Source organism: Leptidea sinapis, chromosome 7 (genome assembly GCF_905404315.1).
Source record: "Leptidea sinapis chromosome 7, ilLepSina1.1, whole genome shotgun sequence".
NCBI lineage: Eukaryota > Metazoa > Arthropoda > Insecta > Lepidoptera > Pieridae > Leptidea > Leptidea sinapis.
In genome coordinates this window covers 11424659-11440263 of record NC_066271.1, presented here as the reverse complement: position 1 = coordinate 11440263, position 15605 = coordinate 11424659, and the positions used below count along the sequence as shown (strand labels likewise).

General features: G+C 36.2%; 2 protein-coding genes across 3 annotated transcripts in view; one reads left to right on the top strand and one right to left on the bottom strand.

Annotated features, from left to right (window-relative positions):
- Window positions 1-15605, bottom strand: part of LOC126965253 (uncharacterized) — a 148687-nt gene that overhangs the window by 49907 nt on the left and 83175 nt on the right. The window lies entirely within an intron of this gene.
- LOC126965469 (salivary glue protein Sgs-4-like) lies at window positions 1673-14938 on the top strand. Its single transcript, XM_050809097.1, has 3 exons — window positions 1673-1770; window positions 12874-13591; window positions 14903-14938. The coding sequence occupies exons 2-3, from the start codon at window positions 12899-12901 to the stop codon at window positions 14936-14938; spliced, it is 729 nt and encodes a 242-aa protein (XP_050665054.1). The 5' UTR covers window positions 1673-1770; window positions 12874-12898.

The window sequence follows — 15605 nt, the reverse complement described above, 5'->3', positions numbered from 1 at the left end:
TGCATTTCTGGCGTCCACGTGAATCTGATCAAAGCACTAGCTCTTTGACTTTTAAGTCTAGATTAAAGATGTTTGCGCAAACTGGAGTTGACTTCCTGAGCTCCCCTGCCTGCCACCTTCCACCGACACATAACAAAACCCTTTGTCTGTTAGTTCCACATAACTTTTTATGAATTCCACGGGTCTGATCATGGTTAAATATTTCTGAAATAGCTTGAGGTGGACTTTCAATAGTAGAAACACTAACATGAGATATAGTAATAATAGTGCTTAGTAAACTAGGGCTACTATTACGATTAGACATGTTGACTGTGAAAATATTGAACATTGTTGGAATTGAGATTCTTGTTAATGATTTTTACTTATATTACTAAATTTTATTGATTGTGCATCACGTAAACTCTACAGAAACTAAACACCTGGAGTGTTCTTTATCCTCTAATTCAATACAATTTCAGTAAGCGTCATCTACTTCAGTAGGTTCTTATTATGCTAATACATATTTTCTTAAATTTATTGAGTTTGAAATTAAAACGGTTTGTCTATTATCTGCCTTTGTTTCATCTTCGGGTAAAAAACTATGATAGCTTAAGATTCTTTGGCTATCTTAAAATATTACATAAACAAGTACCTATTGGTCATTGTAACATAAACAACTATTGAGTCAAGTTGAACTACGGGTTGTAGTTGTCCAAATAATTGAAGGACAATAGATATTTTATTAGTACTATCGCGATAAATAGATTTGGTTATCACACTGCACTGTCACACCTTGGAAGATTGGGTATTATTGAGAATAACGTTAGCCTACATTGCAACTCCAACGGAGGAACTGCGTAACACCTTATTTTTGACTGCCAAAGTCCAAACATTTCTTATTGACAGACTTGTGCTGTCTAATGCAATCAGTGATACGAAAATAAAAGTGATTTTATTTAAACATTTATCCCGCCCGCATCCACTTCATCAGTTATTAGAAGACAATAGATGTTATAAACCAATATAATATATACGACTGACTAAACTATATATTATGTAAATAAAACTAGGATGCCGCAGTCAGTATATTTGAGCGAAGCGAGGTAAACTAAAATAAGTACAAAAACTGGTGCTTATCTTTTTTCTTCTTTTCTTTCTTTCTTTCTTTCGGTCTTTCTTTCTCTCTCTCTCTCTTTTTCTCTTTCTTTCTTTCTTTCTTTCTTATAGATCATGAACATTCGAAAATGATCAAAGGATAGCAGGGTTACAAATTAAACTTATTGTGATGGGATAAATCGGCTCAATTTTAAAATAATAATTTTTAAATCATGTTTGTTTTTAATTATAATAATTGAATCAAGTCGAAATTCAAAATTCTGTCTCGACCATTCAATTTTTTTTTTAAATCGGTTCAGAAATGGCCGAGAATTTAATACAGATATCAATTGGAGTCACCCGGTGGGAGTTCCGCTCAGCTTCGCTTTGCTCAATAATAATTATGAAAATACAATTCTATCAATATGAAATAATAAAGTGAAGTGATTAGTGAACTGTGATGCATAAAATGAAAAGCATAAAAATTAATAATAAAATACTTCACTTAAAGTTAAAGGTCTTTGTTACCAGATCATAAAAAAAAGAGAATTTCAGTATTCTATATATATACTCACACTCAAGTACTCTACAGTCAGTAGTCACACAGAACTACGCTAAAAACCACAACACTTCTGAGTCCTGAGTACTGGCATAGGCTACACGACTCACACGAGTACGTTTAGTGCTAACAGCTAAGTAAGTATAGCCTATTTTTTAGAATAGAATAGAAACACTTTATTAACAATAAAAACACACACCTTCAATTTACAGTATAAATCTTAAAGTAATAAATTAAATATAACAAAAAATATTAAAATATAAACAAAAAAATTAAATGAACTGCTATTCCACGCTAAAAGGAGCTGCCTCAGTATAGTGCAGAAGACACCAACACAACACTGGTTTTCCCCTCGTGACATTTGGAGTAAACAGCTGTTGTAGTCTTCCCATTGTAATGTTTTTTTTTTTTGATGAACATATTGAAAATATATAGATTTATAAAATATAACTATAAATGTTAATGTTAATGTCCGAGTTAGATTTTGTCTCTTCTTGGCAAAGGCCTCCCCTAGCTCTTTCCATTGGAGTCTGTCGTGGCCCCGTGGGTCACTCTTCTCGAGATTGAAGTTAAACTTCTATAGGTGCGACTTGGGGGTAACTCAGAATTTTTTTCTGACGGAAGTAACACTCAGTACAAAAGTCAATGGAAAGAATTTTGCCGGTATAATTTTATTGTTTTTAATAAATGTTACAAATTTAAAAGGGTTTTTATTGTTCATTTTATACAATTGTAATAAATAATATATAAGTTTTCAGAAATTTTCTGACATTCGTTACTTTGTTCTCGGTTTTTGTTTTTCGTTTCCATTATTAGTATAGGCAAAGGGTTCGAGCCCACATAGCCATATTTGTTAATATTCAATAACAACATTATATTGATATGTGCTAATAATAATATAACCTTCAATTTCTTATTATTAATTATTTTATTAATGAGTGAAAATTTTAAAATGTGCGAATGGTATTACTGGATTATAAATAGAATATATAATGAAAATAATAATCAGTCAAATAAAATGGCAGAATCCCAGGAACATTTTACTCTTTAATCAATTAATAAGAATAAAAAAGAAAATCAAGAACCTGATTATAACCTGACCTGTGAAAAGTGTAAGTGTTTATATTCTCATGAATTATAATATCAAAATATAACATTATATTATCATTATTTGTAAAATATATAAAATCTCACTTGATAAAATAATATTAATTATATTATATATTAATAAAGGCATTTTTTTATTTTAGATAGAGAAAATGCCAACTTTGCTCAAAAGATGAAGCTATATCGTCAGCTTTTCCGAGAAAAAAAATAGCAAAAAATCTAACAATGCTCCTAGCTCTTCAGTAATACGCATATAATAGTTAATACACTATATACCCAGAGATAGATGTGCCACTGATATTTTTATTATGTTAAAATCAGTGTACCAAAGCCAAGAGATGGCGCTGCGTTATTTTTATTACGCCCGTAGCGTACCGGGTACCGACTACCGTCGCTAGATAGCGCTCATTATGTTATTGTTATACTTTTTCTATTGTAGTAGACCGTATTGATTGCGTATTGCAATATCGATTAATATTGTAGTTTGTTCTTTATTTGAGATTGTGGAATCTTAAAGGTGTTTATTACTTCGATTACCATATGATAGACAAGTCTTGTTTTAATAAGTATGTTAAGTATGTTTTTGCTAACACTAACTCCATGTATCTATTTATCACGTATATAAAATAATAGCAATCGTGATGAATTTGCAGCGTACCTAATAGAATAGATGGCAGCACTTTCAATACAAATTTTTATCATGTGCCAATGTAGGGAAATTGCACCCCTCTGGTAATACGTGAGTGCTTAGTTGGTTGGCTTTATGTAATGTAATATATTAATGCGTCTGTTAATTATTAAGTTTTACTTAAATCGCGCGTATAGATTACACTCACACACTTTTTGAAATCTTTATTCAATTTTGACAATTGAACTACCTCCTAAACGGCTGGTTCGATTTTGATGATTGTTTTATGTGTTCCAGTGAATTTGAGATTGGTTTAGATTCTCAATTCCGTCCATATCTTATTATATATATATTTCTTATGTGCGTCTGTTGTAACTGAACTCCTCCTAAGCGTCTGGACCGATTTTAATGGAACTTTCTGAGTGTCTTCAGGTGGATTCAAGAATGGTTTAGATTCACAATTGAACTACCTCCTAAACGGCTGGACCGATTTTTATGAATTTTTGTGTGTTCCAGTGAATTGGAGATTGGTTTAGATTCTCAATTTCGTCCATATCTTATTATATATATATTTCTTATGTGCGTCTGTTGTAACTGAACTCCTCCTAAGCGGCTGGACCGATTTTAATGGAACTTTCTGAGTGTCTTCAGGTGGATTCAAGAATGGTTTAGATTCACAATTGAACTACCTCCTAAACGGCTGGACCGATTTTTATGAATTTTTGTGTGTTCCAGTGAATTGGAGATTGGTTTAGATTCTCAATTTCGTCCATATAATTTAATGCTCATGTGTATGTTAGTGAACTCCTCCTAACGGCTCGATAAATTTTTCAAATTTAAGACGTGTGTACAGGACAACGTCTGTCGGGTCCACTAGTAATTCTATATAACTCTCATATATATATATACGTAATGAATACGTGAATAAAATAAAATGACAGAATATTTCTTTTTAACTTCCAGCCAAGAAAATGGAAATATTTAAAAAATCGGGAAGTTGTTGGTTTTACCCCATTTTTCGAAAATCGAGTTTTCATCAGATCTCGTCTTAAGGTCCTAAAAATCTTCCGTGACTATTTCTGCGATGATGTCCGTACGTCTGTATGTATGTATGTGTGGGTGGAAGGAAGTATGTAAACATCTTATAGCTTTTGAACGGCTCGACCGACAAAACTATTTTGTTGTTCTTGTAAGTAGTTTGTTTGGAATAACATAACACATTCACTGCTAACCTTAGACGGGGAAAATCATTGTAGTGCGGCAGTTCGTAAACGTCTTGCCCGTAATGCGGAAACACACCTAGCGCGTAATTTTTTGCGGCATCTATTATATTATAGTTACAGAGGATGTTCTATTCACGTGTTCATCTAGTGTCAGAAGCAATTAATTAAATTCAAAAATATTTTTTTTTGTATTTTTTCCAGTTTTATTTTATTTTAGTGTTTTTAAATGGAGATAAGTTAAAGATCAACTATTTACGAATAAACAAGTAAAATAATTACCTAAATGAGATTTTTATTTCGTGTATCAAAACATATATTTACTATTTATAAAAATATTTGTATTAGTATTATTAGCGGAGTTTTATAAACAAATAATCCAAATACCTACTAAATTAGCGACACAAAATAAAATAAATACCATAAGGTACCTTCTACCTACTTGATGACCTAATGTTTAAAATTGTTAATAATTTTACTACATGCACCAGCCATTCGTTATTCCTGAGAAAATATTCTATATTTCAATAAAACGATAGACCGTTTCTGCGAAAGATTGTAGTTTTGCAAAAATATACTCCCTGGCGTTACACTAAAGTGCCTACAGCGATAAGCCGAAAACAATCTTTTGTTCTAAAAATGGATACTTTAGCGGTACACGTGCAATATAATAGATGCTCTTAAAAATGCATTTTTGAAATCAGTTGCTAGAACTAAATAATAAATTATGAGGCCAATTCAATTAATTTGAATTATTATTGGAAGTAGGTACAATAACAATAACTCTATTGCCTATGTCGAAAACACAAAAGCAGTAGATATTTGTGGAATGAACAATCATCAGATTAGGTATAATATTAATATTTGGTTGTATAACTATATTTTGGAGCTCAAAGAGCTCAAATCCCATAAGTACAATTTGAGCGCTAAGGTACGGAAGTAGCGGGAAGAGTGAGAGGTGGCCTTTACCGTCAACGGTTTTCTTAATTTTTTAAAAATAATATTTACCGATTTTCGAACTTATGAGCATCCATTTCCCCATGGTAGTCACCGTCACTTTTTGGTGGCTGATTATTAATCATTTGGTGGATTTTTAAGGTCTGTTGACAAGCCTTGAAAAATGCTTGCCGACTGCTTACTATACCTAGGTCATTCCATCATTTGACGAATGCCCTGAAAAAAGGTTTCATCAAACGTTTAAATAGATTGAACACAATACCCTACACTATATTATCTAATATATTAAAAAATACCTTCATTAAGCCATGTCTCATCTGTATAAAATATTTTTCTATTTTCTCTTCTGTAGTCTTTAATTTTTAACAAATAATTACGTCTCCACACCATCAAATCCGGTCTATCCAGTAATATACTTTTTCTAGAGCGCTTCATATATTTAAAATTTAGTTTTTTTTACATATATGTTCATGCAACAAGAAAAACTTCAATCCATCTTTTAATACATATATTTTGCTGACTCAATAATATAACAAATGAAAGACAAATTAATTTAGTGAGACGTGCGCTTGCGCCGACTACTTCGGCTTCGGTCTGGCGATGCCCGCCCCTCCCTTTACGCTGCTACCAGTCGTGCCTCTGAGGCGTAATTATCCTCCCCTGTTGAAGAAGACTTCTTCAACTCCTCCTTATCATCTGGCCGAAGAGGACAAAGTCGGGTCATAGCAATTACGAATTACACCAGAACTCGTAGTAACATCGACAATCCGAGCTACTCCGTCAACTCCTGGAAATAAGGCGTTTATGCGGCAAATACGCCATTTTAGAGGAGGCAGGTTTTCTACCTTAGGAGGCACTATCATGTCATCTATTTTTAACGTTGACTGTCTCTGCCGCCATTTCGTGGGTTGTTGAAGCTCTGACACATATTCTGGGTTCCAACGATTCCAATAATGTTGTTTCATTTGCTCCAATTGTTCATACCTATCCAATCTATTTCGTTCGAAATCTGTTAGTTTCTCTTATGGCAGTGCGGTTAGTGGCCGTCCAATTAAAAAAAGTCCTGGGGTGAGAGGGTTCAAATCGGTAGGAGAATTGCGCGAATTGAGAATAGCTTATATTTGACTGAAAAGTGTTGCCAATTCTTGAATTGTCAGGTGTATATCTCCCAATACTCTTTTTAAATCGAATTTCGCCGATTTGACGCCGGCCTCCCACAAGCCCCCGAAATGCGGTGTATATGATGGGGAAAAGCAAAATGTAATACCTTCATCAGAATCGAACCTCGATTAGAGAAAATTAATTTATCTAATTCATTTTTAGTTCTTGAACACAATGACGAAACAAATTGTGTATGTAAACAAATATCGAGTTAATACGTACCAACAGCTCTTGACGTTTCTCTTACATTGATTGAAGAACGTCGACTTAGAAACAGCACATATTGAACCACGAGTAAATGAACAAGCTTTTTGTGATTGAAAACATAAAATCTACGATAACAAACATACCGAACTTTCGAAATCGTTCACCTCATGCCGCTTGGGGCGCTAGGTCTGTACTCAGTAGAGATTTTGCTTGAAAACAATAGTTAATATTAATGAATCAACTACACCCCTAATCCGTACCGGCTATAATGCGCATGTCGCATAGATGTACGAGAAAAATGAGGCGATATAGTAAAAGTTTCACTTTCAAATAAAATTTAAAACCGTTTTGTCGTAAATCTGTAAATTAAAAATAATTGTTACTGTTTTATGCCAATCTTGTATTAAAATACATTATAAAATTATTAAACTTACCTTGATGTCTGTTAAATGCACTAAAATCACAATCGTATGCAATATCGGAATCCGTAAAAGGTTGCTTAAAGTCGTCAGTCCGAAGAATAACACCATCCAAATAACAAAAGAAACACAAATCCAGTACCTAGAAATTGAGCACCCGTAACGTACGACAGTCGACATCAAACGTGGCATAGACAACTGTCAAAATGTCACTTACCTATTTTATGTCTTTAATCGATGATGTGAAAGGTTTTTAAATATTTATTTTGTTTTTGGGCATAATGTATTAACATCTTTTGTAATAGTTAAATTGTTCTAATCATTATTAATTATAACCACAAAAGCTGCTTCAAATAAAACTAAAATAAAATGCTCAAAATAAAGAAATCCTCGGGTGGATAACTAAAACCCGTGCAGTGCAAACCAGTGATTTCCGTCCGCTTTGTACTTTATTTTTATTTATATATCTATACAATACGCCTATATTTTAATATTATTACAAAAATATAAACAAGCAAACAAGCGATCGGTAGTTTTCTGTCAGAAGCGAAGTTTATTATTGCAATTTAATAATCTGTTCAGTAAGATACGAAATGATTAAAATTATAATATTAAAATAATAAAAAAATACGTGTAAACTTATAAAAAGTATGACACGACCACAACCCAAGTATTACCAAAGTTGCTACCAATTACACATGAGTTGTTAATTTGTATAACTACTATAAAGCACGTTTACTGTTTTAATTGTAGGTAAACTGTTATTTTATTAGTAAACACCCATTCTCAGTAATAACCACATATTCATCCGGATAGTTAAATATTATTTATTTTTTTATTTAACTAATCTCAGCTCTCATGTATATATTTTTTTATCTTTGTGGGAAATAAAGAAATCTATAAAACGAAAAGCAATTTAAAAAATTGAAAATATTATATATAAGAGATAGTACAATTATTTACAACGTTAAATTAACAAAATGTCGTACTATTTAAAGATATGTTTATTTTACAATTATTGTTTTTTTTTTTTAGTTCAGTTTCCATTCTCGATAATTCATTCTAAACGTATCATCTCTATAGCTAAACGTCAAAATCTTATGTTTTTTAAGTTCACTGTGAAAGTTTGCTCTGTCATTTTTTCAATTTTAGCAATATAAACGATGAAGACGAATCTAAAATGTGTGATTGTCCGAAAATAATGGAATTTCATTCAAGGTCATTTTTGTTTACGTTTTAGGACAAGTAAGGAAAAATAAACTATACTTGTGATTTTAATTTACAGTTAGGTACATATTTAGTTAGTTCACAGTTGCATATTTTACAAGTGAATAGAATAAAAGTATATTGATAAAATAAAGTCTTAAGGCCCTTTACTGAGGTATTGATGACCTTGAGCATTCGTTCCCTCTTTACAGTACCCCACCTCTACAATACTTCGTAAAACGTTACTAGAGCGTCATCTGGCGAACAATTTACGAATCAAGTAAAACTCACAGACCTTAGAATTCGCAGACACGGCATTCACTATAAAAAATATTTATTTCGAAGAAGGAAACGTGTATTGCTGCGCATAAATAATTTTGGGTCATGAATTTAGTGATTCTACTTACGTCCATGAATAATTTCAACGTTTATTCAGGTACACACGGCTACATCATCAAGCAAGCTACATACATGCTTCCCGTGTGGTCCCTTTGTAATTTGGTACAGATCTGACAATGGCATTCATGAGAAAACCATAAAAGTCTTTAATTTGCTATACACACGTATAGCAACGTGGATAATAAATTTACGAATAATTCAAAATCGCGCCAACCGATTTCGATGATTCTTTTTTATTGGAAATGATATACTTCAAAGATAGTTAGGTGAGAGTTTGGTTAGGTTCTGATTACGGAATCCATGACAAAGTAACGGAACTCTTCAATCCTTAGGAGCAAATTAACGATACTCGCCCGAATCTTTTTTATGCTATCCAGATATTTAAGTCATCTAACCGTAACATAGTTATGGCCAAATAATTGTCGTAGTCGAATATGATGATCAATGGGACTCCTTAACGACTTACAGTAAGGGTGCTATTTGTGACAGAATTTCTAGCTGTCTGTAATCAAATTGCAAAGCGCTTACGTTCATTGCTGCATTGGAAATTTTTGTATATCTACACATATTTAGACAAATTGTTAGTTGTTAGTTGTAGTTTAGTGTACTTCAAATTCACTAAAATTCACAAAAAATAAAAAAAATATTTTAACAAAAAAACAACCGACTTCAAAAACACTATTTCAAAACAATACATATAATATGCACTAAAAAGTATAAAAATAATTGCGTATTTTTTACAATCTAATTAATTAATCTAATTCTAGTTACGATTATTGTAATTTTTGGAGTCGGTGTCCTTCCGCCGCGACCCGCTTTTACCTCTCGCCTTCTCACGACTCAAGCACATCTCACCTATAACTATGTTACAAACCGGATTACGGATAGACGCCGAAGTAAGAGCAGCCGTACGATTGCGTCATCATACTAGCTTCAAGCAAGCGGTGGCACATGTATTGGAAGTGGAAGCGGTTCGCCACGGTTCTCGGGCGTTGAGACTCCGCAAAATTATACCAGCAGATTCCAGCCGAAGGCAAGCATATAACCCAGTATGCTATGGGTGTGGGGAGCGAGGACACATTAGGAGCACTTACCCCAGGCGTGAGAGCATAACACAAGGTAGGAAGGATGCGGCGGTCTCAACATCACCGCTGGAGCAGCAGGAAAACTAGAAAAGGCCAGGGCAGTGGGGTGGGCGCTGGCCGGTACAAGCAAAGGATCTTTGTTAAGCAGACATGTGACGGAAACACTTTAGTTATAGAAGGAATGATAAATGGAAAATCTTGCCGTTTCACTTTGGATACGGGAGCCTCACGTACAGTCATTAGCCAAAGAAGACTAGAGAGCATCGGAAGACGACATATGCGAGAAAATGCTAACTTAGCACTCACAACAGCTACTGGCCAACGCATACCAGTCCAGGGAGAGAAGATCGTGGCCATGAAAATTGGGGATACGTTGTACTGGCAAAAAGTGGTAATCGCGGATATCACAGATGACTGCATCATTGGGTTGGATTTTCTTCAAAATCTTCAGTGTACCATTAACATGAAACACGGTGTATTCAAGCATGGAGGTGAAGAAATTCCAATAAAAGGCTGAAGTTTTGGGAAAGTGTTGTGCTTAAGAGACACTACTTTAAATTCGAGATCGCAGACCCTAGTCCTGGTAATCCTGCCAAGGGATGACAGAGGAAGACAGAAGATGTAAATGCGCTATAATAGAAAGATCGACATCGGACACGACATGGTCAGGACTGTTGTGGGAAACTCCCAAATTGCGATGGTTCCCGTGTTTAATCCTTATGAGGACAAGCAAATCATTAGGAAGGGAACAGTGATCGAAGCTTGTGAGGAGATAGCTTGGCTAAGAACGTGTGAAGAAGGGAGGTAGACCGTAGCTGCAAGCCTGGATGTGAACATACAGAAACTTCTGGATGGCTGTAAGGACAATCTTACCAAGCTACAGTTAATAAAAGCGAGAATTTTCCTGCTACGCTACGCCGGGATGTTATCGAAGAACGACGGGGACATCGGAAGAACTGGTTTGGTGAAACACAAGATCGACACAGGAGACACTGCTCCGATACGGCAAAGACCAAGACGTATTCCGTTTGCACGCGAACAAGAGGTGGAAGAAATGATTTGGGATATGAAAGAAAATGGTGTGATAGAACCGTCATCGAGTCCATGGTGTTCTCCAGTGGTTCTGGTGAAGAAGAAGGATGGATCAACTAGATTTTGTGTGGACTATCGGCGTTTGAACGATGTAACTAAGAAAGACAGTTATCCATTGCCAAGAATCGATGACACCTTAGATTCGCTTTGTGGCATGACGTGTTTCTCTACTCTGGATTTGAAAAGTGGCTACTGACAAGTCGATCTGCCCCCTTAAGACAAGGAGAAGACGGCTTTTTCAACCGGAAAAGGGTCATAACCCTTTTCCGGTTGAAAAAGCCATAGCATAGCAGTTCAAAACAATGCCCTTCGGATTATGCAACGCCCCAGCTACTTTTGAAAGGTTGATGGAGCATGTGCTGGCAGGTATGTTGGGAGAAACTTGCCTTGTCTACTTGGATGACATGATCATTATGGGACGAAGTTTTGAAGATCATCTTAAGAAGCTCGAAAAAGTCTTCGCAAAACTGCAGGGTGCCAACTTGAAGTCGAGTCCAAATAAATGTTCCTTCTTTCAACGTCAGTTGAATTATTTGGGGCACGTAATCTCGGAGCAAGGCGTTGCGACGGATCCTGCCAAGATAAGTGCTGTCAAGGACTGGCCGACGCCGACAGAAAAGACACATGTGAGAGCATGTCTAGGACTATGCTCTTATTATCGACGCTTTGTGAAAGGGTTTTCCGATGTTGCTAAGCCCTAACATCAACTGACGGAGGAGAAAAGAGCCTTTTCCTGAGATGAAGAATGCGAACAAGCTGCCTTAGAGTTGAAGAAAAGACTATGTGAATCACCTATCCTCGGATATCCTGACACAGAGGGAAGATTCATGGTGGATGCTGATGCTAGCAATACCGGAATTTGTGGAGTACTATCTCAGAAGAGAGGAGATCAAGAAGTTGTAATTGCATACTTTAGCAAATCTTCGAAGTATATGACGAGAGTTGTCAAACTTCATATCGTGCAGCAACGTAAATGACAAGAGTTGTCAAACTTCAAGACATTGTTAATTTCAACAGCTCCGTCAGCAATACTCGTAGCTCAGCGGAAAAGTGTTTACTTTAGACGCTGTAGACCCGGGTTCGATACACCTACCAGTGTATGGCATTTTTTTGGGTTTTGTATAGTTAATGGAAATTTCTAGTAAGTTCAGGATCACATCGAACAGAAAAAAAGGGATGGAAAATGTGTAAGCAGGATAAAAATAGTTAAAAGAATTTTCTAGTACAATTTAAATTTAAAGATGGAATGGGAGAATCGTTTTGAAAATAGAACAGATCCATGGGTATATAAGCCGTACTAAGCGTGGCCTACGGCAGTTCTAGTTCTGACTCGAAAGTGTAAAGGAAGAAGAAGAAGAAAAGAAGAAGTAGTGAAAAGTGGAAAGTGATCCAGATGAAGAAGAAGCAGAATATAGAAGAGACTTAGTGTTCGGTGCGGTGTGATGCGTCAAAGGTATCGCCGCCGACAAGAGAACAGAGGCAGACCGGCGAAGTGCACGATTCAGATAAGTGAACGCAAATAAAGACTCGTTTCTATAAGCGGAGTATTATTTCCAATCCCTGACCCACTCCCCTGTCATTATGTTTACTTCATAAAGAGATGCACGATATTAATCATTATTTCTCTGGTTTCGTTGTCAGGAGATTAATTAAAAAAGTACTTCTTCAAAAAAAAACTACCATAATGGAGTCGAGATTATGTAGAAATTAAATGTATTTATTATGTTGATATTTCTTTTAAATAACAGTTTTGTTGTAGAGTTTTGAAATTGGGAGTTTTACTTATGAATCAAATCCTGAAAATGCAAGAAACTGATTCACCAAGAAGAATTGGAGTGCAGGAGAATTTGATACATTTTCGTTCGTCTGAAAATTTAAAAAATATGAAGAAGTTTAGAAGATTAAAAAGAGAAATTGGAGTGACTCCGAGTACCCAAATAGACGCAATGCAACCTGCAACCACAAAAAAACCTTATGTACAGCCCGAGCCACCCGCAGAGGTGGGCCAGCCGCCCGCAGTGCTGGCCCAGCCGCCCGCAGAGGTGTCCCAGCCAACCGCAGAGGTGGCCCGGCCGCCCGCAGTGGTTGCCCAGCCGCCCGCAGAGGTGTCCCAGCCACCCGCAGAAGTGGCCCAGCCTCCAGCAGAGGTGGCCCAGCCTCCCGCAGAGGTGGCCCAGCTACCCTTAAAGCCGCCACCACCACATTCGGAGCCTGTGGTACAGACCAATGTTAAAGGTATATGTCGTGATTTTATACGAGGAACGTGCAATCGTGAAGGGACATGTAAGTTCTCTCATAATTGTGATAGTTCCACTGATTTAGTGGGCGTCTACACTTTTTGTCGTGATTATCAAACTAAAAAGTGTAGATATCTATCTAGATGCAAATATGTACATGCTAATATATTCGAGGAGCAAAGGTTTTATAGAACCGGGTACTTACCACCACATGCATTTGCATGTGGTGGTAAAAACCCGGTTCGATCGGCACATAAAATATCAACAGCATTTCCACCCCTTCTGGGGGTGGCTCCGCCTCCCCGGCCACCTCCAACACCTCTGCGGGTGGCTGGGCCACGTCTGTGGGTGGCTGGGCCACCTCCGCCTCCCCCGCCGCCCCCGCCTCCCCCGCCTCCCCCGCCAGCTCCAACACATATTCGGGTGGCTGGGCCACCTCCAACACATCTTCGGGTGGCTGGGCCACCTCCAACACCTCTGCGGGTGCCTTGGCCACTTCCGCCTCCTCTGCAGATGGTTTGGCCACCTCCGCCTCCTCTGCAGATGGTTCCTCCACCTAAGCTACCTCTGCAAATGGCTCCAACACCTTTACTACCTACATCTTTTCCATATGGCGAGACCAACAATTTTCAATTTACACACCCACCACCAACAATAAGGAAAGTAGATAGATCATTTTCCTCTACACAAGCACTGCCAGCCAGCACTTTAACATCACCACCAAAACGATGTTGGAATGCTGTACAACAGTGTGCCAGTCTTTTAGAACAAAATAGTTCAGAGTCATTGCCTAAGAGGTCCAACTTTGATATAACAAAGTCCCATCTCCAGGAAATGGCAAATAACGTGGAAATATTGAACAATAAAGTTGACGCTCTTCTTAAATTTTCACAGGTTACTCACTCACAGATAAGAAACACATTGGAGCCAAATCCTCCATTTCCTCATTTGCCACAGAACTTTGCAAGTACACCATACAGGGACCCCACTTGAGCAACTAGCTAGCTAGATGTATTGACAAAACCAAAGTATATTATTTTACATATTAGTGTGCCAGTGCTGATTCTGCTAATCTTTGTAACTGTGTAGGCTGTTTTTTTTTTTTTTTTGTTGATTTAAATGCATACCAACATTATTTTTATTATGTAATCAATGTTAAGTCTAATTTTATTTTAGCTTGTACTAAATAAAACCATGATAAAATATTGATATGTTCCTATTTTTAATATGTATAGATAATTGTAATGATGTATTGATAAGTTTGTCAGTTACTTCATTCATATTTGTATTATATTATGTGCAATAGTTTTATTTTATCCAAATCAACTTTCTGTGCTTTATTTAAAATAAGAAATACAAAATTACCCAGTTCTGTGAGAGCTTGATATGTCTTGGTGTGTATTGTCATCAGTAAATTTTATTAAATGAAATGTTAATAAGTACTTTACGAACTGTTTGTAATTTGCGAAACGATTTTCATATATTTTCCTAATATCGCTGTGCGAAAACCTGATAACATTGGTATGTACTGTATTGTATGTATTGGTGTAGATGTACAATATACTAACAGAAAGACAAACAAAGTGAGCAAGGTGGAAGAACATCTCTAATGGAGATTACCAAATTTTTATTAACAAGTTGTATACAGTCAGCGACACTAGCTTATTTATAGCGTAGTATTTTGAATATTAAACTACCCAATGCAAACACTGACAAATCCAACTAAGGGTATGTTCCGATATGCACTGCGACCACTGTACAGTGTGACGTCAATTTAGTATACTGTGAAGCCGTTCCTTTATAGCCAGTTATACTGGTGAATATTTAAAACGGAACGCAATCCCGTATACTGTCAGCCGCATTTTTTGACGCAACATTCAAATGAGTCTATTAGTTTTCTAGTTCATTAAGAAATAACTGTTGTTGGAATACTGTTAAATTAAAAATATGTGGGATTAAACTGTAGGTATTGTTTATACAACTTTAGGCACTCGATTGGTTTTGACCGATCACGTGATCAAAGTACTGCGAGTACCTTACCTCGAAAACGCCAGTGCCTACAGTAGAATGTGGCGGCGATTTATGACGTCATATATTTCCCTAGAGTACTGCGGCAGTATACCTACTGGCAGTCCATGACGAAAAGTTTTTTTCTAGTGATGGCACTTTTCAGTGGTCGCAGTGCATATCGGAACATACCATAAGACAGCTAATATTGGGCTGTCAAGTTGTCTATATTCTAGTATATTCCAAG